Source organism: Lipophrys pholis, assembly GCF_963383615.2.
Source record: "Lipophrys pholis genome assembly, chromosome: 2".
Lineage (NCBI taxonomy): Eukaryota > Metazoa > Chordata > Actinopteri > Blenniiformes > Blenniidae > Lipophrys > Lipophrys pholis.
Window position 1 is genome coordinate 17,262,325 of NC_137636.1, and position 24,946 is coordinate 17,287,270.

The 24,946-nt window shown below is 41.2% G+C and overlaps 1 protein-coding gene across 1 annotated transcript in view; it reads right to left on the bottom strand.

Annotated features, from left to right (window-relative positions):
* The window catches only part of kiaa1549lb (KIAA1549-like b), a gene marked incomplete at both ends in the record, with an annotated part of 66,584 nt that overhangs the window by 11,743 nt on the left and 29,895 nt on the right, over positions 1-24,946 (bottom strand). The window contains 12 exons of the mRNA XM_080458066.1: positions 201-391; positions 1,874-1,909; positions 2,504-2,667; positions 3,647-3,818; positions 4,909-5,060; positions 5,942-6,001; positions 12,000-12,168; positions 12,835-12,968; positions 13,942-14,161; positions 20,325-20,440; positions 20,540-21,052; positions 24,320-24,598. Coding sequence (XP_080314192.1) covers positions 201-391; positions 1,874-1,909; positions 2,504-2,667; positions 3,647-3,818; positions 4,909-5,060; positions 5,942-6,001; positions 12,000-12,168; positions 12,835-12,968; positions 13,942-14,161; positions 20,325-20,440; positions 20,540-21,052; positions 24,320-24,598 — 2,206 coding nt within the window. The remainder of the gene's footprint in view (positions 1-200; positions 392-1,873; positions 1,910-2,503; positions 2,668-3,646; positions 3,819-4,908; positions 5,061-5,941; positions 6,002-11,999; positions 12,169-12,834; positions 12,969-13,941; positions 14,162-20,324; positions 20,441-20,539; positions 21,053-24,319; positions 24,599-24,946) is intronic.

Consider the following 24,946-nt stretch of genomic DNA (forward strand, 5'->3'; position numbering starts at 1 on the left):
AGGAAATATGTTTTCCATGGCCAATATTGTCTATGTAAGGTTCTATTGCACACCTGCTACAGGTTGAGGCAAACCTTCTGAACCTAAAATAACAAACTTGACTGAAAGTTATTGGAATGGTTTCAAATGTTTGGCTTCCTTTTGATGGTTGGCAAACCTTTGGTGACACAGATGGTGAAAATGTGCGGAGTAAATCATACCTTTTATGTTTGTCAGCAGCGAGGCTTTTCTTGCTTGCAGTCCCATCTTGTTGCAGAGACTTTTCCAGAGAAAGAGGCGTGTCCCGGATTTGAAGGGACATCACTAAGGTGTCCTGGCTGGCAGGCAACGTCTCCTCGTCGCCTCCTTGTTGGCCCAGATGCTGTTTCGCATAGTCAAAGCCTTGAACTGGCTGATGGACAGATAAGTGTTCAAATGAAATGAAACTGACGGGATAGCAATAAGTGCAAGCGATTTCATCAAACACAACCAACACTGGCAGTGACAAATAGATCCATATTGGCAAAACAAAAGTGTCACAATCTGAAAATACTTTGATGTAGTTTGACGCACATAACACGTAACGAACAGGATTGTGACACCTTCTCAAATAAAAAAAAACTCGCAAAAGACAGTGACAAAATAATATTTGCAGGATACAGAAATACAGTAATAAAGTGATCATTTCAGGACAAAAATAAAGAAGAGGAGGACTCCACTGGTGGCAAAAACATTTTATACACCTACATGCACGCACGCACGGAGAAGCCCTAAAATACTTTGGACTACCCTCATAACAGTGTCATAAATTGTCAGACACACACCACTGCCTCGGGCAAAATGGCTGAGCACCAAAATCAATAGGTGTTACTGCCCCAAACATTTACCCCTCCCCCTCAGCCTACACACACACACACACACACACACACACACACACACACACACACACACACACACACATCTTCATTGAATCCAGTTTTCTCGCTAACTGAATGTGTGACTGCTGCTGGTCCCAGAAGAGAAACTCTCATATGGGTGTATGATGAAAGAAGCTGGTGTGCACACAGAGTAAGTAATGCAGCAGAGGTAGCCTCATTTAATTTTTTAGGAGAAAGTATCTTGGAGCATTTAAAGGATCTTTTCTAAGTTTTTCACATTACTTCTCTTTGGGAACTAGATTTACACTCTGGTAGAAATGTGATGTTATGTCACGACACATTTCATATTTGAGGGACATTATGTCATAAAATGATTTTAACGTGAGTCTTTGCAATCTGGCCAGGTGTGATTAAATCTCTTGAGGTTGCGCTGAAGTTGCTTTTGCTGTTTAAGCCAAATAATGTTATTGCCTTCTCACTAATGAAATTCCATAAATAAAGCAGTGAGATGAGCTGGGAGTTATATTCTGCATGTTCTTTTTTTTCCCACACTGATATACAGTATTCCAAAGAACTACAAAGCACAGAAAGAAGTGACACAGAGACCGAGTGATCATTTGGATTAGGCCACCTGAAACAAGAATAATTGGAATAGTTTTCAATCTTTTCTACACACATGAAAAAAGTGTCAGCTTTGACACCGACACAAGGGCTCAAACATCACCTTAATAGCACTCTGTGTAAAGCTTAGTCTTTCAAACTTGCCATCTGGAGGCTGCTATATGAAAAATAGGCAAGAAGAATTGGCTTTTTATCCAAGAAAATCTCATTCTGAAAGGTTTGTTGCTGTTCAAAGTGCTATTGTAACCTTAGTTTTCATCAGCGCAGGAGGATTTACTAAAATATATCATCGGCACTGTCTGCACAGAATCACATCTGAGTCCCACCGTTGGCACAGTTGAGCCTTAAAAATGAAAACAGATCAGTAATGAGGAGAAACGGTGAAAAGCAGATACCTGATGGTAATAGCCAACATCTCTCCGATACGCCATCTGAAAGCAAGAGACATCATTTAAAGCAGTGTGTGTGGGGTTCAGGTTTGTGCTGCAGATACTTCATCTCAAATGGGCCATTTACTTGCAGCTTCCATGCATGCATATAATCCATCAATCAAACATTATGTGGCACATAAAAATCAAGATAGGGCTCATTAAAAAATCCAGTGAGTAAAATAAGCTAATGAAATTTAAAATAAAAAAAGAATCAAACTCTGACTCTAATGCAAAACATGAATGCTTTATCAACATGTATTACACTGCCTACACATGACGCATCACACATCCTTTAAACACACAGCACACTGTCTGAATACTGCTGATATAGTCACCAAAGCTTGTTCTAATCTCAGCTAATAGGTCGTTTTATTATCAATTAATCTGCTCACTTTTTCTCTCAATGATTTGATTAATGAGACTAACAAAAACCAATTGGCATCTGTAATTTCCCTTGCGTTCAAGATCTTCGCATCTTCATCCAGCCTACAATTTAAACCCAGAACTAAGCCATTTACTATGAGATAAAAGCATCCCATAATCAATTAGTTTGATATAATCAAAACACGTAATAATTTAAAAGAAACAATATACCTTAGCTCGAGGATTGAGGTTACCGATGGCGTCAGCTTTAAAGTCATTCTTATTCTTTCTACACAGCACAGCAGTGATGATGATGATAATGAGTGTTACGACGCAGATCGGGGCCAAAACTGCAGCGATTATCCACAGATTATTAGGAGGGTTCTTGACCACGGCTGAAAAAAAAAAAAAACACAGTTAAACCATTATCACGCCACTAAGTGGATCCAGAATTAGAAGAACACACATATGCAGGACCTCCCTACCCTCAATGTATTTTCAAATAGTTTTAAGAAATCACATCAACAGTAAAATTATGTGCATTTTCAACATTCAGTGCTTTCAAGATATGATCTAAAAAGTGCCTCTATTTATAAAAATAGCTTTTAAAGCACAGGCATTGCTCTGAATGAGGGGGGGGGGGGGGACCTCACTAAAGGTGACCATTAATTTAGCAAAATCAAACTGGACTAATTGTGAAATATTATTATTATTGTGAAACAGCTGTGAGGTCAGAGCACGTCTCCTCATACAGCCAGGTTGGGCTTTAGCGGGTTTCCATCAAGTTTTTGATGACGGTCAACCTTTCATTGGCTCAGAGCATCTCCCCACCCCCCACCACCCAACCCCCCTCATTTTGAGAACCACAGCTTTAAATGATTACTGATGATAAGTGATAGGTCCACTCACTGGTTTGTACATGGCCTGCTTCCACTGCTGAAACCTGCACAAGCGTTCACCTCACTCACGCTAAGTGAGAGCGCCAACAGCTCGGGCTGATATACACCTGATTCAGCTTATATGGGTACCAATCTATAACTGAATGATGCATGCGCTCTCTCGCTCTCTCTCTCTGTTTCATTACAACCACTGTATCTTTATTTTCTTTCTCCACTTTCTTAGAAATTGGGCACTGTGACCCAACAAAATGGTGGACATTTTAGAAAGATTAAGAGAGAGTTCTTCTCTGGCCCTCACAGTCAGCTTTTGTGTCCAACCTTGTGCGTCATGTCTGTCTTGCATGTCTATCTGTTTATTTTTGCTGTCCTCCAATGCACCCAGCTCTTTGTGGTGGACAGAGCCACTCTTGCAGGAGGGTGGCCAAATTGGTTCACTGCTACTGAGGTCCAAAGAACAACAACATGTTGTGCTTACGTTCCGCTTGCAGCTGGACGAAGTAGCCCAGGGTGAGTGCCATGGTCTGAGAGTCCACTGTGTTCAGGACCTTGGCTGCCGATGTGCCCGATAAAGCGATGCCATTGTGTTGGACATAGTAGGTCATCTCTGCTGGATTTTTCATTCCAGACACCCTGCGGATGCTCACCATCTGATTAGAGATTTAAAGAGACGTCTTTTTGAGAGCTGCATAAGTTGCTGAAAAATATCTCTTGAATACAATTACGAGTTACTCCTTTTGAAACTGGAGTTAGTTTACTAGTTGAAGGAAACAAAGATTAAATAGTGTGTTTGTGAAAGTAACTCTTGCTTACTTGTAATTGCTATATATGTATATTTTACATTTCTGAAGAAGCAGCAACAAATCAACATCATGTCACTACATCATGGACCCTGTGGTTTCAAGATTATTGATGGTTTTGTTACTACCTTCATTGTTGCTGCCAGGCCCACACAACATGACATCTACCTACCAATTCCAAAACATTAGCTTTATGTTGTGGAAACATGTTTCTCGTGTCATACATGTTTATTTGTAATGGATGATTGACAAGACATTTCACACATAGAGTATGTACATGAATCGCGTAAAGATTCAAACATTTTTAATGTTGCTGACAGACCTAGTTCAGGATTAATGAGACAATCCTCCAGTAAAAAAAACTAACAGGTAAATGATCAGTGTGTGAGCAGTTGAAACGAACAGCAGCTATATAAGGACAAAGGAACAAATGGTAAATGCATTTCACTTAGATAACGTGATACTTTGTGATACTTTGTTACAGTGTACATTTCAACATTTCAACAGTGTACAATGTTTTAAACACTGTTCAGTATCAGGTTATTCTAAATGGATGGTCTCCTATTGGAAAATGGCTTACAATTCATAAAATAAACTGAAGTAAAGGTTTAGAGTCTCCCGAGGGAGAAAAAAAAAAATACATAAAGTGAGTCTTGGTCTTGTTTTTTTGTTTTTTTATATTTGTTTTACAAATGATTTAACCTCTGGCTTGTTTTGATGAGCAATTAGCAAATGATGAGCTGAGACACTCCGTAATTATCAGAGTCTGGCCACAAGTAATCATGGTGGTGTGTGCAGAAAGCCATATCAAAGTGTACAACTAATGAAATATTCATACAATTTGACTTGTGAGTATCATGCCAGGGCAGCAAGACAAAACATCGGAATAACATTCCTAATCATCAGGCGTTCCCCTTTGGCTGCCGTGCCAGTTTCTTACCTGGACAGTGTAGCTGCCTACAGTGGTGGCGCGTCTGAAACGTGTACCATGCTGGCCTGCCAACACAAACAACTCTGCCAGCCGCTGCTCCATTAAACTGGCAAAGCTTTGGTATTGTCCCTCCAGGCTGCCGTTATCCACATCCTGGATCACTGCAAAAGTAGTCAGAAGAAAGAGGATGGCCAGATGGTTGTAAAGGGGGGAAAGTAAATTGTTGGCACGGGCAGAAAGGAGCACAGAAAAGACATGACAGAGGCACAGTAAGAAATGTGTATGCATACATCATCTCTGTTCTCATACTCTGGTACAGCTTGTTTACGGTCGATCCAATTCTCCTATGACTATATTCAGAAGCAGAACCTCTCAGTTACTCTGTGTGGATTCTGACATTAATTTACATTCACAGCATTGTAGCAGAGCTGAAAAAGGAAGGATAAAAAAAGACAGCATACAGATCTACAGTCTTTCTGTCCCTGAGTGGTAAAGACCACTGCTGCTCCATTTTATCAACAACTGAAAATCAATATTTCTGGTTGTATATCTTGTTCAGAGTGAGTAAATCACATTATGTTGGGGTTGACCTTGAACTTACTCAGCCTCTCATTGCTGTAAGTGCAGGGTTAGGAGCTAAAGAGTCTGATCTGAGGGGTCCATCCATTATACAGCATAACGGTGTGGCTGCCCTTGAACACTGTTCCTGCTCAGCATATGTAGTCATTCATAAACTCCACAGACACAATCCTATCTGGTGCTCCTGTGCACCCAATTGTCCTGTGAGAGGAGGCAGCTTAGAGATTATAAACACAGGCAGACAATTTCCATCTTAGAGTTTCCATAAATAGTGCCTTAACTGTGTAGCTATATTTTATTCAGATTCATGTCCCCTGTGTATGTCTGAAGAAATCTGAATCAATAATATTATGTGATTATCTCTCTGCATTACAACTGATTGATTATTTTTAATTGGACCCACATAAGTTTAAGAACAAGTTCGTTTTTATTACAGGCGGTGAAAAGCAGAATACATTCCTACCTGTGACAACCCAGAAGTCTCTAGTTGCAACCGAGGTGTTCAGATTGTGATATTCCATTGCTGCAAACAGAAAAAAGTGAAACGAAAGTTAAATCAAGAACAATGTCTCCGTCAAACTGCGGTGCATTCCACTTCACGGCTGTTTTGCAAATCCGAACTACATCATTCCAGCTGTGTTTTTGCTATTCAAAGATGCTGCATTCAAAAACCCTGTTTATATATTTCTTTGTAATCTGGACCATATATACATACATATATTCCTACCTGCAACCTTTCATGAAGCAGGGTAAGAGTTTACAGTTTGGTGCATTTTGTGAGGTTAAAATCTGAGTTCAAAGCTTCATTATGATTGTTTGTCAGATGGACAAAAGCACAAATGAGGGGAACCTTAAGCTGTAAGCCGGGTTGTGGTCGTCTCTGTCTTCTCTTACATCTATTTCCTGCCTGATTAACCTCTTGTGCTGGAGGCTGATGCATTGTTTGGGGGTAGAATGCCGTATCAGTGGCCTGTAAAAGCCGACTCACAAAACTGTACACCCAGGCATGACAGGGGAGAGGGGTGGGAGGGAGACTGTAAGGGTTTTAGCTAAGGTAATGACAGGGATGCAGGGCAGTCAGCAAAATCAGTTCAACACTCTCTAGAAGCCTGAAATTTGCATGTAAACATTATGTATATACATTGTGGATGGCACTCTGAGCCATTTGCATGTGTGAAGATCTGTAAGTCATTCCAGTAATTGGAAAAACTTCATAATGTGTAAGAACAAGGTCATCACGCAGCCATTCTTATTACTTTGTACCTGTACATAGATTTTCTTGGCTTTGTTTAAAGGCACATTTTTCAAATACGTTCACTCACATTGCACCTGAGAGAGGTTCCTTAAGACCAGAGAGGGAGTAAAAAAAAGCTGAACACAGCAGTCAGGTCCACAAGAGTGCCACAGTACTGATGGTGCTGGCACTTCTTAGTGGTGTGAGATCCTGGCCTTTTCTGCCTCAGCAGAGCCCAGCGTGGTGGGAGAATCCCCCACTGTTAATTATTTACTGCAGTAATTGGCTTTGAAGTGATGAGGCAGCCACTGCAAGCATATGCTCATACCTCCCATGAATGGTATCATATCATAACAGTGAGGTCAAAAACACAAACAGCAAAATCACCACACTCGCTCTAATTCTCCCTTTCACCCTCCTGTCTCAGTGGGTTTTCTCCTATGTCAGTTTCCACCCCCTCGGATTTACCTCTTTGTATCAGGTTTACCTTCCTCTGCCTCTGCTCAGCCACCGAAGCATCCTGCTCGTGGGTAACTTGATTTTCTACCTTAATTTGATCACAACACAGTGATGTTTCATTTAATCCTTACTAGGGATGCTATTCATCTTAATTCACACAGTTGTGTAAACTACAACCACTACTTACCGTCAGTGACAATGGATCATAGATCACAATAAATCCCCTGTAGAGCAGATTTAAGGGACGCAACCCCACCAACCCAAAAATATTGTTTCAGTTTCGCTGAGAAATGTAACCTTTTTTTTTTTTCCATGAAGTATTTAATTTCATACGAGCATCTTATGTGTCGGAATGCATACCATAATACATTGCAGGCAGATTGAAGAAAATACATATCGTAAAGCCATCTTTTATACATCAGGGGCTGCACTGTGGTGTAGTGGTTAGTACTTTTGCCTCACAACATCAATGTCTCTTGTTTGAGTCTGGGATTTTCTCTGGGTACTCCAGTGTTTTCCCAGAGCCCGGTGACCTATGCAGGGTTTACCTTCCCTTCAGTCCTGGTCAGCTAGGATCTGCTCCTGCCACCTGCAATCCTAAATTAATTAAAGTTCTGTAGAAGATAAATGTTATTTATCAGGTGTCTAGTTCCACTTGGTCATCAGATACCACATCTGGTTTGGACTCACTACCAGTGGAAATGCCCCGGCAGAGAACGAGTAATGAAAGGCAAAAACTCTGAAGATCTCAGTTTTATGGAACAGGGAGCAAGAGAGCCATGAAAGTTCCTGTAAATATCCAACAAGGAGGTAAAATCTTAAAAGAAAAAGAAGAAGAAAAAAAAAGAAGCTTCCAGCTTAAATGATTACATTCACGCGAAGCACATGTTAATCCGGGATTCTACTGACTTCTCTGAGTTGCAGGCAACATTGTAAACAAGAAGTGGTCAAGAAGTAACAGGGTCACATTAATGTAAATACTGTTAAAGGTATTTAATGAAGTTAAGTTCCCTTCTTTCTTGAGTCTTTATGCTCATGCAAAATGAAACATGATTTATATAGATTAAAAATGAATGACGTGATTAATTGAAATGAGTCTACAGCAACCCTGGTTTTAGAAACAAGAAAAATGTTCAGCAGCTCCAGTTGGCAGTGACAGTATATACAATATATATATATATACACACACATACACAAGGGGATTGTAAAACCAGTCTTTTTCTCCATTTGTAGGGATTTTAAATAGTTTATGAGTGATGTCCAGAGTAGATGACGGAGTTAAAAATACATGAAAACTATTTACTTCTAAAGACTTCTGAATTAACATAATAGTTCTACTGTATTTTTTTGAGCATCTGCGATCCAAATCCTCTTAATTGTGAGCCAACCAAGTACATTCTGGAAAGTTAGGTAAGACCATTATCCTATTTCCACATTGGCCTTAGCAAAGTACAGCGATAAAAGTCAAAATGAAATGCTTTCAAGGTTGGGCTCAGTTAGGTGGTATTACAGGGAAGTCCCTGGCTTAAGTCCTGGCTCAAGTATCAACTCTGCTTTGATTCTAAGCATGACTTTGCATTGGCAAAGATAACCTCTGTGAAACTGGCCACTGTCTAGAGAAATTCCAGCACTGCACCAAACAATTAGAATTGGATCACGGGGTCTTTTTCTGCTAGAGCGCAAAGCCAGCCTGAGGTGCAGTTTACACTCATGGGCCACTTGAAATCCACAGTCAGTCCTGTGTCTGCTTCTGCATTTTAAATCTTCTTTACCTCATCTCAGCACCGCTACACGGATTTTCTTCAGACCTCTTCAGGCTTGATAACGCATACGTTTGTTTACAGACAAGTACATTATGCAAAGCGCAGAGGCCCATTTTGCACACATAATTTGGAAACACTTAGTCTACACAGGAGACATTGTGCGAGTGTTGAGAGGTCTCACAGCAGCAGCATAGGATGCGTTCAGGCCGAGCACTGAGGCTGACTTACCTGCATTTTGTCAGCACTCAGATCAAAACAAAATCAGCTTGGTTATGCATGTCCAACAGAAGAAACCAAACTTGAAGTTTGAAATGTGTTTACCGGTGACACTTTAAATCTACCCTCTAATGGCTTTAAATGAACAACTAAATATAAAGATGTTTGGATGAAACTGTACGTACATGAGGCTGAAAACCCTTTACCATCCCTTTATTGTTAAATAGAACAAATGGCCATAACAATGTGCTGCGGTATGACACAAACGTGTTAGCAACAGATGCTTTAAGTCCTAAAAGTAAGGCGGTGCCTCCATGGATTGGATTTGTTTGTCCTGCACAGCAGATAATGCTGAGTCAGATTCAGATCTTTGCCCATTGTTGCACAATCCAGTTCTGATGTTCACCTGTCCATTTGGTGGTACATTCACTAACAGTCTGAAGCCTTGCTGCCCCGATCCATCAAACTGAGTATTCACTTTCAGCAGCAACTTGAGCGACCATAGCTCATCTGTTGGCTCAAACCACATGGGCCGGCTTTAACTCCCTACATTTGTCAATGAGCTTGGCAGCCCATGACCCTGTCTCAGGGTTACTGCTTTTCTTTCCTTGAACCACAGATAGATACTGACCACTGCAAAACCCGAAGAACTCACCAGAACTGCAGTTTTGAAGTGTTCAGCCAAAATCAACTTTGTGTACAAAGTGCTCACTTGCAGCCAGATATATACCACCAACCAACAGATGTTGTGCTAAAGAGATGATGTAGTGAATTTACCCAATGAGGTCGAGCACAACGAGGATTTCAGTTTGTTAATAATTACATCTCATTACATCCCCACCTGAGCTATACGTCAGCCATGTCATCCTCTAGTGAGCACTGACTCATGAGACAGAAACGGTCTGCACAGTGGAAATCCGCTGGGACTTCTATTTAGGCTCCTGCTGATTCCCTGTCACTCTTTATTTGTTTTTGAGGGTTTTCTCCAAGAATAAAGTGAGCACAGACAGAGTGAGTTTACCCTCAAAGGAGACTGAGATGAAAGACACGGGCTTAGTTGTGGCTTTTCATCAACTATCTTTAAGTGACTCAAACTTTAAAAAGGAGCAGTGATGGTAGAAGCACTATTTAAAAAAAGAAAAGTCACCGCCAATTAGTAAAATACTGTCGGTCAGAGACATGGGTGGAATATCTGAGTTACATCAGTGCATAGATAACTTTCTACATGAACGACTCAGATAACTTTCATCACATCGAATCAAGTCCTAATTTCTACTGGGCAACGACGACAGGGAATTGTGAATATTAATTCCACTTGTAAAGACGTTGAGACAATGGGTAAAATCTAAAGACAAAGAGGAAGCGATGGTTCATTTTATTCACAATAGATATAGTTAATATGTCCTTTGTTGAAAGATATGGCAAAACACCATACTAGCTAATAAAAATACAAGTGCATCTCTAGAATAAAAAAATTGTTATGGATTAAAAAAATGTATTGAATAGAAATGTAAATGTTTTAATGGAACTAAGGGAAACGCCTTTCAATACATCAAATCTTTTTGGGGAGATGCACCTGTATTAGTTGGTTTTTATGGCAGCAACCCATCTCCAAGTAACTGTCCAGGCGCTACAACGTTAGTTGGCATTATTAAACAGTTCAGTAACATGACCGGGTCACAGGAGAGCTCATTGAAGCGGCAGAATTTCTGAGAAGTAAAGATGAGAGGCTTTCCCATCTGGGAAAATTTGTTTTGACAACAGGGGAACAATTTCAGGAAATGATTTCTCAATATAACATTTTAAGACTTACATGACTGTACCGGCAGTGCATAATATCATGTGCGAAGAATCTCGAAGAAGCTGGAGGTGACTATTGGATTGTCATAAACTTCTGGCAGCACTGCACTGAGAGCATTTATGATTCCCCATTAGAACCACTGCATGGACTCAATAACACTTTCAGAAATCATTGTTTGTGAACACTGTTCACTGTACCATCGACAAATGCAAGTTGAAGCAAAACTAATACAGTACGTCATACATCAACACAATCCCCCCAAAAAACCACTGGTGTTAGTCCTTGACCAAAGGTAATTCTATATGGACTGAGCTGAGGAACTGTACTTGTGGTCGAATGAAAGAAGACTAAAATGCAGAGGGAACACAGAGCTTGTTATCAGCAGAAAGTTCAAAAGCATCTCTGTTAGTATCATGTTGCCTGTGGCAGCATACACACCTGAAAAGAAATGATGAGCGCTGATCAGTACATACTGGTGTTTGAACAGCATCTGCTCCAACATTTGTTTCAGGAAGGATCTTGCATATTTCAGCATGGCAATGGTAGCACATACTGCAGCCATCACAACAAACACAGCTTCCACAGTAGAAGATCCAGGTACTGAACTGCCCTGCCTGCATTTCGTGCACCATCAAACATTTGGCACATCATAAAACCAAATCTGCACAGGGCCGAGGGCCGACCAGCAGCTCAAATAGAACATCAGACAAGAACGAAACAATATTCGTCTCATTTGGAATTTTCTCCAAAATAATTGAGCAATTTAAATCAAAAGACAACATGTGTTTTTCTTTCAAAATCTGATCTGTTGTTTATATTCTCTATTGGATTTGCACATCCCTTCACCTTTTTTTCACATTTATTTCACAAATTGTCCCAGTGGCGCATGAACCAGTGTCTACTACACTCATAGGAAATGGAAAGATGGATGGAACCAGGTGGTGACAACCTTTTGTAATTAGCGTCGTGTTTGTATTTTGTAGAAAGAACAAAAAAAAAAAAACTCAATCTGTAATTGCTATATTTCAAAACTGCAATAGTCACTTACGCTCAGCAATGATAAGTGGGGGGTAGAAGAGGAAGTAGCCCACCAGCTCAGCTGACAGCTGACCAAGGAGGTTTGAGGCAGTGGTGCCATTAAGGTAGGCAGTACCATTCCTCACAGTGTAGACCAGCGACACAGCAGGAGAGGCTGCTGTCTGGGAGACACTCAGCATCTAGGAAGAAAAGTGGCAGGAAAATATCAGGTCAGATGAGGCTGCAGTAAACCACAAATTAGAATAAAACAAATCAGTGACTAAATAAGTCCAAACAAAAATTGCCCAAGGACAATAAACATTCTATTAATCATTAAGAAGCAACAGACAAATTACCATCCAATATTATTGTCACATTTCTTCCATTCATGCATATCCATCAGATTAGCTTAAATAAAGGGCGCACTTTAATGGAGTAGCTTGTTAAAACTAATACAAACATTGCTGCTCTAACATAATTAATTTGCATCTCAGAAGTGGCTCTTAAAAAACAAGGCACAGCCCGACACACAGAGGGACAATTTTGCTCAAATTGCAGAGTTTGCATCTGTTTAATGCTGCCAAAGTACATAAACCACATGGTGGTATTGATGTGTAAAAGGGGACACAACTGTCTTCATTGTAATGTATGATAAAGAATAGTCAGCAACCATTCATTAATTTGTAACAACTATTTGGTTTCTGTGAGAAAATGTCTTAACCTATTTAGTTTCAATCGATGATCACAATATTATTCCAATAGTTCAAAATGAGCTTTTGTGCTAAAATGCACAGTATAGTTATTGTGAGACTCACATTAACGTCTATAATTTCTGAAAGTGCTTCACAATCGTTCCATCACAGTACCTGGACAGACAGTCTGCTGTTAGCGTTGAGCACTTTGGCCTGCGCTTCAGAAAACACCTTCTCGAGCCTCTGCTCCATCATTTGAGAGAAGCGGCAGGACCGAGGATCGTCCCCAGCTCCCACAAACTGCAGCACTGCAATAAAAAGGCCAACAAACCACACACAGACAGATCAAACACACCCTCATGAACATCTGCATGTGTCGATGATGTGCATTTTGATACAAAAGAGGAAGCAGAAATAAAAGCTTCCATACAATTAAGACAACATGAAAACGCTAAATTGCACAGGAATAGCAATCACACTCTTTCTTTGGACAGTTTGTTAGTAGTGTTTTTCGTTTTGCAGGGAAAAGCCCTTTGGACCAAGTTCTGAGTGGATTTAAAGGGCTGTGAAGAGCCCATGTGAGGTACGAGAGTCGGACTAGTTGGAGTCATGAGACGACACATATGTGGCCTTTAAAAAAATACAAGTAACGGCTGTTGTCTTCGTAGCTTTTGGGAAAGCCGTAAGCGCAGAGCGAAAAGATCAGAGTGGTGGTCCTGAATAAGTTTGTGAGATGAAACATAGCACACTGTGAAAAGCTTTGTTCAGAAAGCTGCTTTCAAGTAAATGAAATCCTCACAATCCCGCACACTCAGAAAAGTTGTTTGTTGTTTGTTTCCTCAAGTCAATCCATAAACAGGCCTTTTCTTCTATTCTAGCTTTAAGCTTTCCCAACATATGACACACATGAGGAACACAAGACAAAGATTGTCATCATCCAGAATATGCCAAAATACTTGTGGTTGCTACTTTTTCATTTATTTTTTTTATTTAATTCAGTCTTAATTAAGTCTTTTTGACAGTTATTGTCGTGTAATCACAACATTGAAAATGTCTGTATTATTTTAGGTAAGGAGTGTCAAACATACACTCCCCAGTTCACATGTTGACTTTACAAAAATCGTAAAATCATCGTATAAAACATTCATTATATATAAAAAGTCATTAGTTAGACTGAAGAGAAACACTGTGGCTCAGGGGTATATGGTTTTAGAACATTTAACGCTATTTTGCACTGGAAGAGATCAAATCATCATCAATAAATCATCAATATCGACTGACCTGTTTTCAGCTGGAAGCCGGTGGCTGGGCTGGTTCTCCATAATGCAATTGGAGAAGGCAGGGCTGTTACCATCGGGAGGTACTGCCGGAGGTCTGCAATCAGCTTATCGCGGCCATAGGACGCCAAGCCTTCCAGCAGTACAGACGGAAAGTAAACCATGTCCCCTCCGGTCACGTGATAAGCCACCGTCATGTTGGGAGAACCGAAGACAGTCTCCACCTGTGAGAGTCGAGGAAAAGCGGAAAACGCATTAGATCTCTTTGAAAAGCCAAACTGGTCAGTTTGCAAATGGTTTTGAGAGTGATTGAACCAAAGTAAACACAACTGAGGCAACAGGTTGAAAAATAATCTTTAGTTTCCCTATTTGTTCAGGTTAAATATTTAGCCTGTTTCACTAGTATTGAATCAGACGTGTGCTCTTATCGCACCAAATAGTGAATTTACAACACCAAGTTGACCGAAGTTTAATCTTCTAAACATTTTGATCAGATCAAACAAACCAGATCAAACGTTAAATGTATCCATAACAATGCAGAAATTCTTCTGCAGCCATCCTAATGAAAACACTGAAAAAACACATATCAAGTCATAGAAGTAACACAAGATGTTTTCTACAACTACTACAAAATAAACCGCGCTGAGATTCAACAAATAGCCAAGTGTGCGCTGTGACTCTACTTTTTCACCTTGCAAGAACTGAGAAGTGATTCATCTTCCTGAAGAAAAAAAGATGCACATCTAATGTTCCCATTCGGCCGATATGTTTTATTACCCACAATAGCAATCCAAGTACTGGCGTGACTTGTTTTTATAATCACCATTTGACACATACCCCAGATGTCTGACGTCAACCAGAATTATGCATTGTGCAAGTCAAAGAAAAACAACTTTCTAAAATGAAAGAAAAAATACAGCTCTCTTCTCCTTTTTTGGCCACGAGGCACCAGGGTTGATACTTATCCTTTAGCCCTTTCTACCAGAGAAGAAGTCAGTGAGACAACTTTCACACACATGCATCAGTTATCTACACTGGGAAACAAGTAATTTTAAGAAAAGAAAGAGATATTGAGAATCAAGACACTATTGTCCAGTGTAAAACCACAACCCTCTGGGTATATTGATCATAACATACACAAATGGTACAAGGATTTGTGACTTCTGTATTTCAGATTGGCAAATACTTTTATTAGTTTTACTCAAAATTTTTTTAACTATCTTATTGTTGCTTTTCCCTTTTTGGGATAAACTGATCCGAAGAGGATTTTTAAAAGTATGTTTTGGGGAAATATCAGACCCACCCACCTAATCACCACTCATTTCGCGATGCTTTATATCGACAATGGATGCCTACAGCTGTTGAAGTCTTTTCATGGCGAATTCCTTTGTAGCTCTGATATAAACCAAAATGTCCTGGCCTTAAGAGTTTCCAGTGTGACTTTCACTATCCATGCATGAGAGTTAACATCATGCTTTACTTGGACAAAACCATTTGATGGGTTTTGTCCGCACTGCTGTTGAAGTAGCTTTCACCACAGTGAGAGGGTGATGGCTTTTACCCTCTCTGGGATGAATACCCTCCCATCCACCCCTGGGAGATGGCACCCTGCTGTGACCATTATGGGCTAAAACCTGGTCACAAGCCTGATTTAAAATGGTCTTTTCCAGCAAGCTGTTTTAGCAGAAAGTTTTTTTTATACAACATAAAACAGTCGGAAAAGTGGAGCTATAATAAAGTTAATGATGTTGAGTGGTTTGATTCATTCTCAGGTGCCTTTTGTTGAGCATGCTGACTCAGTGCCACACTGACATGACTTACTGCGACGCCTGAATGAAACAGAGCCTTGCCTAATGCTAATAGTTATACCTGCACTTTTGCAACCATTACAATTCGAAGCATCTGCCGTGAAATGGTCCAAGTGAAAGCCAGTATATTTTCAGACTGTAGTAAAACTACAAATTAAAAAAGGAAAAGAAAAGGACTGTGATGTAAATGCTTAAAAAACTTGCTAAAAATGTTCAGTTGATTGAAAAACAATCTGGAAAAGCATAGTTAGTTTGTGGCACTATCAACCAACAGTATAAGTCATAGCAGCCACTTTAACAGTCAGGTTGAATGACAAGATATTGAATCGTATTGGACCGATGCTGCGCTTTAGATTGTGATCCAGCAAGCCGCTAATGAGAGCGTGAGGAAAAGGAGCGAGCGTGATCATAGAATACTGATATGCTGAGAGAGAACCTGAGGGGACAGAAGAGCTGCTGGGAAGAATGCGAAGAGAGTAACGATGTGTGAGATGTGGGATAGACTGTTAAATAGGTGAGTTTGGGACAAAGATGCTTGTGTTTCGGTTGATTTTTTGTTGGGTTTTTTTTAACCCAAGAGTACAGGTATCACAATGCCCACAGAAACAAATGTGCAATCTGTGACTGTGTGTCACGAAACCATAAAATGTCCAATACGATTTTTGGTGAACTTTAGATGAGGAGAGTGGTCAGAGAAGGTTAGGTTTTGCTGTGTAGTGAAACCATTCTGACCTGTTATCCAAACCCATCTGAAAGCCCATGCTGACAAGGAGATGCACTGGCCCCAAAACAAAGAACCAAGTCTCTGTAGCAAAGAGTCGCCACTCTGCCTCCTCACAATTCAGCCTTGTTAAGTCTGTGAAAAGGACCCTTTATTATCATTTCTCAGGCTTCACCCGTGTGAAGGTGTTATCAAGAGATTGCATTTCAAATACACTCGATCCATCTCAAAGGGTGTGACAGGCTGAAACTGATTAACCCACCAGATCACATTTTTGACATTCAAAAAGTTTCAAGTTGTGGTCAAGAATTAACAACATGACACCAACACTGACACAGCATACAAGCTCTTTTTACATACTTTTAGTCTTGTGGTTCAATTCAGCTAGTCTAATTCTCATCATCTTTTTAGGATCAGCTCGACACATCGCTCCCTTCTCAACAATTATAACCTATAATTAAACACAGAGGCAATTTCCCCAGCCAACAGCTTGCTGCTCATTGGATTAGAAGGCCGTGCTACTAAAAGAAACCCAAAGCAATGTTGAAGTGGGTGACAGGAGTGTACCGAAGCAAGACACCTTCAGAGAGAGAGAGAGAGAGAGAGAGAGAGAGAGAGAGAGAGAGAGAGAGAGAGAGAGAGAGAGAGTGCACATGTGAGAGCAGTGACCTTCACATGGGGGCCGGACGGAAACACTGACCTCACTCTCAATTGTTTGATACTTCCACATTGGGAAATAAAATACACCACCCATTTCAGTGGAATGCACATTCAGAAACACGGACAAATAATTGTACCTAACACTCGTTAAAAGAGGCAAAAATAAGAAAATCCCCTGGAGACTATGAGGAAAGAATCACATGGCTTCTTTATTCTTTATTCCTTGTTTTTTTTTACGTAAAACTGTTGTTATTGGCAGATTTTGTTATTAAAGGTTTTTCTCCAAGAAACATGAGATTTACTTGCTCGCAGTGTTGGCATACTGAGACTTCTCTCTCATTTTACACTCGAGTACTCCCATATACATATATCTGTTTCATGCTGGCTGCATTTGAACATAGCTTCTCATAACTAAGAGGTGCTCCGGATACAAAGTCACACTGAGTGAAGGTATTAGAGAGAGAGAGAGAGAGAGAGAGAGAGAGAGAGAGAGAGAGAGAGAGAGAGAGAGAGAGAGAGAGGGAGAGAGAGCGAGAGAGAGAGAGAGAGAGAGGGATGGAGAGGATGTTTTTGGCCCAGTGGGAGCCAAAGCTGGTTCCACAAATGACTAATCCACACACACAAAGATCAATGTGTGTGTGTGTGTGTGTGTGTGTGTGTGTGTGTGTGTGTGTGTGTGTGTGTGTGTGTGTGTGTGTGTGTGTGTGTGTGTGTGTGTGTGTGTGTGTGTGTGTGTGTGTGTGTGTGTGTGTGTATTTGTGCATGCATGCGTTATTGGGAGGGTAAATTATGAGATTGGTTACCATCTGAGTTTTTGTTAAGCCAAATCTGGTGTGTTCATTCTTGAAATTGCATTTTGGTAAAAGATGAATGCTTCTTGTGGACGGTCTCTTATAAATACCAGTAGCGCTGCTACAGTGTTAATCTACATCTTCTCTTAATGTTGGTACAGTTATTCAAATATGTGATATCACCCTCTGCCTTCTGGGACTCATTCAGTCAACCTAATTTCTATATTAGTCCTCGTCTCTCCTCACATTGCCTGAATGAGGGTCATTGGTATATAAGTTTAACACATGCTAATAAACCTCCAATTTAGGGGGTGAGAGCACAATTAGGAGCCATCCACTAGTGTTAAGAGATAGTTTAGCTTGAATTGAAAACCAGCGCAGGGTAACATTAGGCGCGGTTCCACCACACTTTCCGTGCAGGAGCGTCGAGGGGCGGGCCGGGTTTTCGCCCGGTCTGACTGAAAAGTTGTGGATGGTACGGAAAGAAACCGCGATCACCGGGTACGATTTTCCGCTACCCTTCCGTTGAGGTACCGAGCACCGAGGAACGGGTCCGTGAGGAGGAGCGACAACGCAGCCGTCGGCTGCCTGGTAGTGACGATCGTCACTCTCGACTTGCCCACAATATTTGATTATTTCATCGGCCGTGTTGTTTACATATGCCGCTTTGCGCTCACTGGTTATTTTGTTAACTGGGTTTATTGGAACGTCGGAGCGCGACACAACATTGCGGTCTTTTAAAGAGATACAGACGCTCCTCTCAGTAGCAGAAGAGGAGGAGCTTCAGCAGGAGCTGGATGCTGCTGTTCACAATGAGAAACTTTAACCTGAGTCACAGAGAACAAGTCAATGCATTTTAGTTTTATTTAGTTCAGGAGTGTTTTAAAATACTGACAGAGCTTTATGTATTAAATACTGTTGGAACCATTTCCCTGGTGAATTTGCGCTTAAGTTTAAATTAAGTGCATTTTACATATACATTGGTTACAACTCTAAAGATATTTGAATCAAGGAGTTGAGAACTTTTCTACCCGTATCTTTTACTCACCCTGATCATTTCCTTTCAAAAAATAGAAGGAAAAAAATGATCTCAGAAAAAGGCATCAACCTGACAACTAGATTATTGTGGAGCACAAACTGAACAATGAGTCTCTGCCATGAAGCTTCAGAAATTATCTTTGATGTTGAAGTACACAGTAGCATTTTAACTATTTGAATTTGAGCTGGTGTTTTGAGTTAGTTTACATTTGTATAATGTATTGTTTTAATTTATACGCAATCTAAAAGTAAATTCCAATTATCTTTACTTCACTCATTGCACAGCTTTTCCTTTTAGACACTGACCCAAATTCTGAGTGCCATAGCATCGGTTGTTTGCATCTGTCTTTTCAAAACATCGACAAAAATATATATATATATATATATATATATATATATTTTTTTTTTTTTTTTTCTGAATTCATGCACAATAATTTGGATCCTAACTCCTCTGGGGTGACAGGAGTTGTTTTTATCTTGTCACCACTGTTCAGTCCCTGCTTGCCTCGATGCCGTTTGACAAGAAACTCTAACAGTCTCTGTATGTGAACCAGACATACTACAGTAAATCTGCCCTCAGGATACGACTGTCACCAACTATGTTGCAATAAAGTAAACTGAGTGACATTTCTTTATCACAGAATTCATCCCATGAACTTTAAATTTCCAAATCCACGTCATTTATGTTCACTATAAGCCCCTATTTCACTAGGCTGGGACAACTTGTGACTAGTTGGAGACATAAAAATGTGAGAAAACATGCAAACCAGCACCAAATTTCATTTTTCATGAATGTAGAATGAACGATAGGTGGAATTTGATTCAAAATTCCACTTGAGACTGTCTTGCAATCTAAGCACAAATTTCTTCCAACAGTCTACAGGTATGTTTTGTTATCAAACATTAAACAATTATAAAAAGATACTGATTTAGACCCCAACCTGAATGAACACAAACATGCTAAAATGGATTTCTCACATTTGATAATTTGCCAAAATCAGACTGGTTTGAGACTGGTTAGAGATGTTTATACGACAGGGAGAAGAAAATTGTGCATATTTTTTACCCATGTTCAAAATGGAACTGGCATGTTCGTTAAAAAGTTTCACGAATTCCAGTTTGTTGCCGCACCAGTGAGGTAAGCACTAAGTTGGCACACGCTAATGGTAACTTGAGGAGTTTTTCTTCCCCCACAGGAGTGCTATAAATCAATGTTTGTAAGAGCAAGTCCCTGTTCTTCTACTGTCACTTGCACACATACGAGGGTGCAAATGCATGTGTTGGAGCATGTGTGTTATGTGGTACTCGGTCCTGTTAAGCTCAGTATATTTCCATTTAACAAGTCAGTAAAAGCCAATAGCAGTCTGACCTGTGCTTGAGCAGAGGAGTCATTTAGAGCCTTCCTGAGGCCTTGACTTAGTCCCCTTCTCAGGTTCTGCCTTTGAATGCTATCCAGCCTGTTTCTCCTCACATAGATGGAGACAACTGAGAAATGGACAAAGAGAGAGAGAAAAAGTAGATTAAACATGTCAGGGAATTGAAACAACACCTGCCCCTGTGATTGTCACAAACAGTATATTTTACCTGTTTTCACCCACAGTTTCTCTGTGATGTTGCACTGTTGAGGCGGAGACTCTGTGGTAGTTGTGAATGGGGAGATAAAGACGGTGGTGAGAACTCTGGGAGGGCTTGTTCTCGGGACGGGCGGCGGAAACGTCCTCCTGCTGGTGTGAGTCCTGATGGCTGTGTTGGTCGTGGTTCTCCTGGTCACCAGTGTGGGCGGTGGTGTGGTAGCAGCAGTGGACTGTGGGGTCACTCTTAGGGAAGGCATGGAAGTGGTGGGGTTGTTACTTTTTGTGGTGGAAGCTAGAGTGGAGGTGGTCAGCTTCACAGAGGCTGTAGTGGTGTCCTGTCGAGGGTTCAGAGGTGCTACCTGAGATGTCCTCTCTGTGGGCTCGGCAGAGAGGGTGATTCTGACAGATTGAGACGGGGCTAGACTGGACTCTTTTTCTTTTGGGAAAGTGGGCACAACTGCTCGGGATGTTCCTGCTGTCAACTCATCCATCTCTGCCTCTGTAGGAACAAATTTCTCCGTCACTGCCGGTGAGCGATCGAAATATGACAACGAGGTCAAACTTGGCAATGAAAAGGTGGGTTTTACAGGGAGAGATGATGCAGAGCCTGGATACATGGTTGGTTTTGTTAATGACTCTACATCTGCTGGTTTCCCTGAAGAAGATGGCATGGAAATGCTTGGCTTTACGTATGAGGGGGACAATGGAGCAGATGGCGATGGATGAAAGTCAGAGAAGGACGACCCCATGTGAGCTGGCGAGACTGACCTTTTTAGGACCGAGTCTGTTGTTCTGCCAACAGTATCTGTATCCAAAAAGCTGTGTGAGGGCCTGTCTGGACGTGTGATTGCAGAAGATATTGCAGATTCAGTGAAGTGAATGTCTGCCAGATGAGGGCTATCCTTGGTCTTGTACACTGATGCAAACAAAGTGGCTTGTGAAGACGGGGCAGACTTGGTGGTTGAGTGTGAGTGGGATATTACAGCATCTGAGGCCCATACTGATGTAGCAGCAGTATTTACAGTGATGCCTTGCTCCACACTGGCAGCCGTAGCAGTTTCGAGATTACCAGAGGAGAAATTTGGACTGTGTTTCTCGTAGTCTAAAGGTTGTGTAACACGTGTAAAAAATGGATATTGTGCATCATTTGGATGCACTGGATATGGGTCACTGGCAGCAGACATTGAATCAGTTGAATTCAATGAATGGGTATTTTGCTCTGGTTTATTTTGCGACTTTGGACTGTGAAAAGATTGACCATCTGCTGGTAAATTAGATTTTACACTATGAAAGCCGGTAGATGTATTTTCTAATTTAAATGTATTGCCCGGAAAAGACATGAGCTCAGTGGCTTTCCCCTCGGTATATTCTGCCATTTGTTTTATACCACTGCTGAAAGTAGCCCCCAATGTCTCCGAGCTGTTTTTCTCATCACTGGAGGAAGTTGTTATAGCCGAGGAAACGGCCGAGACGATGGTTGGTCGTCCGCCGAAATAAAAATTTGAATTATCCTGAGCCATGCTGTTGATTGGTACCCTAGAGTGAGAAAAGGAGTTTGTCCTCAGTGTTGTTGTGGTTTCTGACCACGAGGAAGAGGAAGGCTGCTCACCGCGCCTGGTGGATGTCACATTGCCTTCATGAGGGAGACTTGTGAGACGATCAAAAGTAGCATCAGAAGTTATAGGAAATAAAGAGAGCTCAGCGGGTTTTTCACCAGATCTTTCAGGGACTTTATTCAGTGAAAAGGCATCTTTAGTAGTTATGAATGATGGGAAGTGTGTTGTGAACTGCCCTGATAGAACGCCTTTCTTGTAAAACACATCGTCTCTGATCACAGTGCGCTCCTCATTTACTTTATATGAAGGAGAATTCTTTGCAACGTCTCCATAGAAAGCCTCAGTGGGCTTGTTTCTGTGCGAGTTGTGAACACTGAAAGCTTGCAGTGTTTTATTGTTCTCTGTCCTTGTTTGCACCTCAAAAGCTGTCTCTGATTTTATACGGCCAGAGGTTTCGGCTGAGGACACGGCAGTCTGTTCAGATTTTTTAACAGCAAAAACAGGTGTATGAAATTTGAGTGGAAACACAAACAAATTTCTCGTCTGAAGAGGTCTTTCTGTTGGGGTTATCTGAGGTGGAAAGTCGCCCTCTGCTTGGTCTGCTAATTTAAAATCGCTATTGGACAAAACCGCAGCGGTATAATCTGTGTTACTATGGTTTGGGTTGTCACTGAGATACAAGTTTGCAGGCTGAGTGAGACGTGAACTACTTTCATATGTAGTTTTTTGGGTCATATTCTCTAACTCTAATGGCTCTGAAAGCGAGTGCGTTTTACTGTTAGTGGATAGTATCAGAGTTAAAGCTATCGGCCCTCTGAGCTCCTGATCGATGTCCTTTGATGACCCGGTTTGTGACACAACTTTCTGAACATTTTCAACTCTGTTCTTTGGCAAATCAAGAAAATGTGATTCTGTTGTGGAGGACAGTGTTCCCGTTTCGTTGCTCAAACTGAGGGCAGAACCAGAGGTGGACTCAGGCCTCAGCTCTTTGAGTGAAAGTGAGTTATTCAGGTGAGCTTGACTGGAAGCAGATCTGAGCTCTGCTCCCGCTATTTCTTCCTGCTTGTAAATTATATTGATGGCAGGAACTCTGGGACTGCTGTGACCTGCTGTCATCGGTAAATCAGCAGGATTAGATGCATGCTCTGAGGAACCTGCGCCAGAGCGGATACGTGTTAGCTTGATGATTGCAGAGAGAGACGTGCTACCCGGTGGAAGTTCCGATGACATGGTTAAAAACGTACTGCCACGGGTGACTGTCATTGCTGGTGATGGAGTTGGCTTTCCAACATGTGAAATGAGTGGCGACACCATGGCATCACTTTGGTGAACAAAAGTGTGATCGCCTACTGCAGTCCTGTCGTTCTTTTCTGAATGGATGTGTGGATCAATAGACAGCAGTACTGATGTGGGAGTGTGTACATTTCTGGACTGGCTTTGGACAGGTTGACTTTTTTGATTAGTGGGAAATGAAGTGCTAATTTCAAAATTGTTGGAAGATACGGAATTCATATCTATGTTCTGTGTTTCAGTAGGCCCATATAAAATATCTAAAAGATAATGACTATTTTGAGAAGTTGAATACGATGTATGTTTACTTATTTCTGCTGGTGACTTAATTACATTTGTGTTTGCACTCCTTACATATATTGTACTATCTTCATGCGTTTTACCCACTGATGAATAAACGGAGTGTTTAGACACTTTATTGCTCTTTTCAGTGCTGGTTTCACTTGGAAAATGTGACGGCTTGTGTGTTTTGCTTGAAAGAGTATGTTCGATAACTTGAAGGTCACCCAGTGAATGGCTGGTGGATTGTGTGGCGGTTGTATCAGTCCGACTCTTCAAACCTGCTGATAAAAATGTTGCTGTTTCCATCTGGAGAGCAGAACTGGACGTGGTCCTTTGACTTTGAGATGGTGCAGCTTTGTTTGTCCGCTCAGAGGAGTAAGATGGAAAAAACAGAGACACAATGGATGATGAAACCGAAGACTTGGATGGAACTGAAAAAGACATTGATGCCGTCGATACAGGAGATAATGGGAAGGATGAGACATTCTTGTTTCCATTCATTAAAGAGACATGCGGTGGAATGGAGGCTGTTGAATGAGGAGCCTGAGGTTGCGTGATGGGTTCATGAAACGTGTTGAAAATCAGACCTGAGCTGGCTGGAAGGGTCTTTTCCCTCGCATGTGACGATGAGGACGACACATCCAAGCCGAGGCTGGAAGTACCTGAAGGCCATTGAGTGGTGTGAGTCTCATCCCTGGTGATGGTTGGCACAGTTCTGCTCTGATCAAGCCTCACAGGATGTTTGACGGTTCCCGCCATCACAGTTAAGACAGAAGAAAAAGCAGGCTGCCCAGATAAACTCTCCCCCTCCGGCTCTGAGTCACCATCTGAATGAATGACTGGGAAAGGCACCTCCTCAGCCGGCGGGCGAGCAGGAACACCTGTGACTGGAGGGTCGCTGGGTAAAGGTGAGGAGCCAGAGGCATCGTAGGCAGATTTTTCTGTCGACAGAGAAGAAAATCAGTGACAGATTATTTATTTATTTATAACAGCTGTTTTTAACTTGAACTACATGTTATCTTGGAATAAATTAGCCAGGCTGATTGATGTAGCCACATATGGATAAATGCTCTTTTTTGTTCACAGCCCACATGTTTGAAGTTACAAATGTTAGAGAGCATTAACATTTTTTTGAACGCTAATAACAGAAGGACTATGTAAAAAAGACAAAAAGAAGCAGGTGACAATCTGGAGGAGGATAAACACCAGCCACGGGGTCTTTTTTCACAAACAGCAACTGAGTCAATGTTGTTAATGACTTGTTAAAAAAATAAAATAAAATACACAAA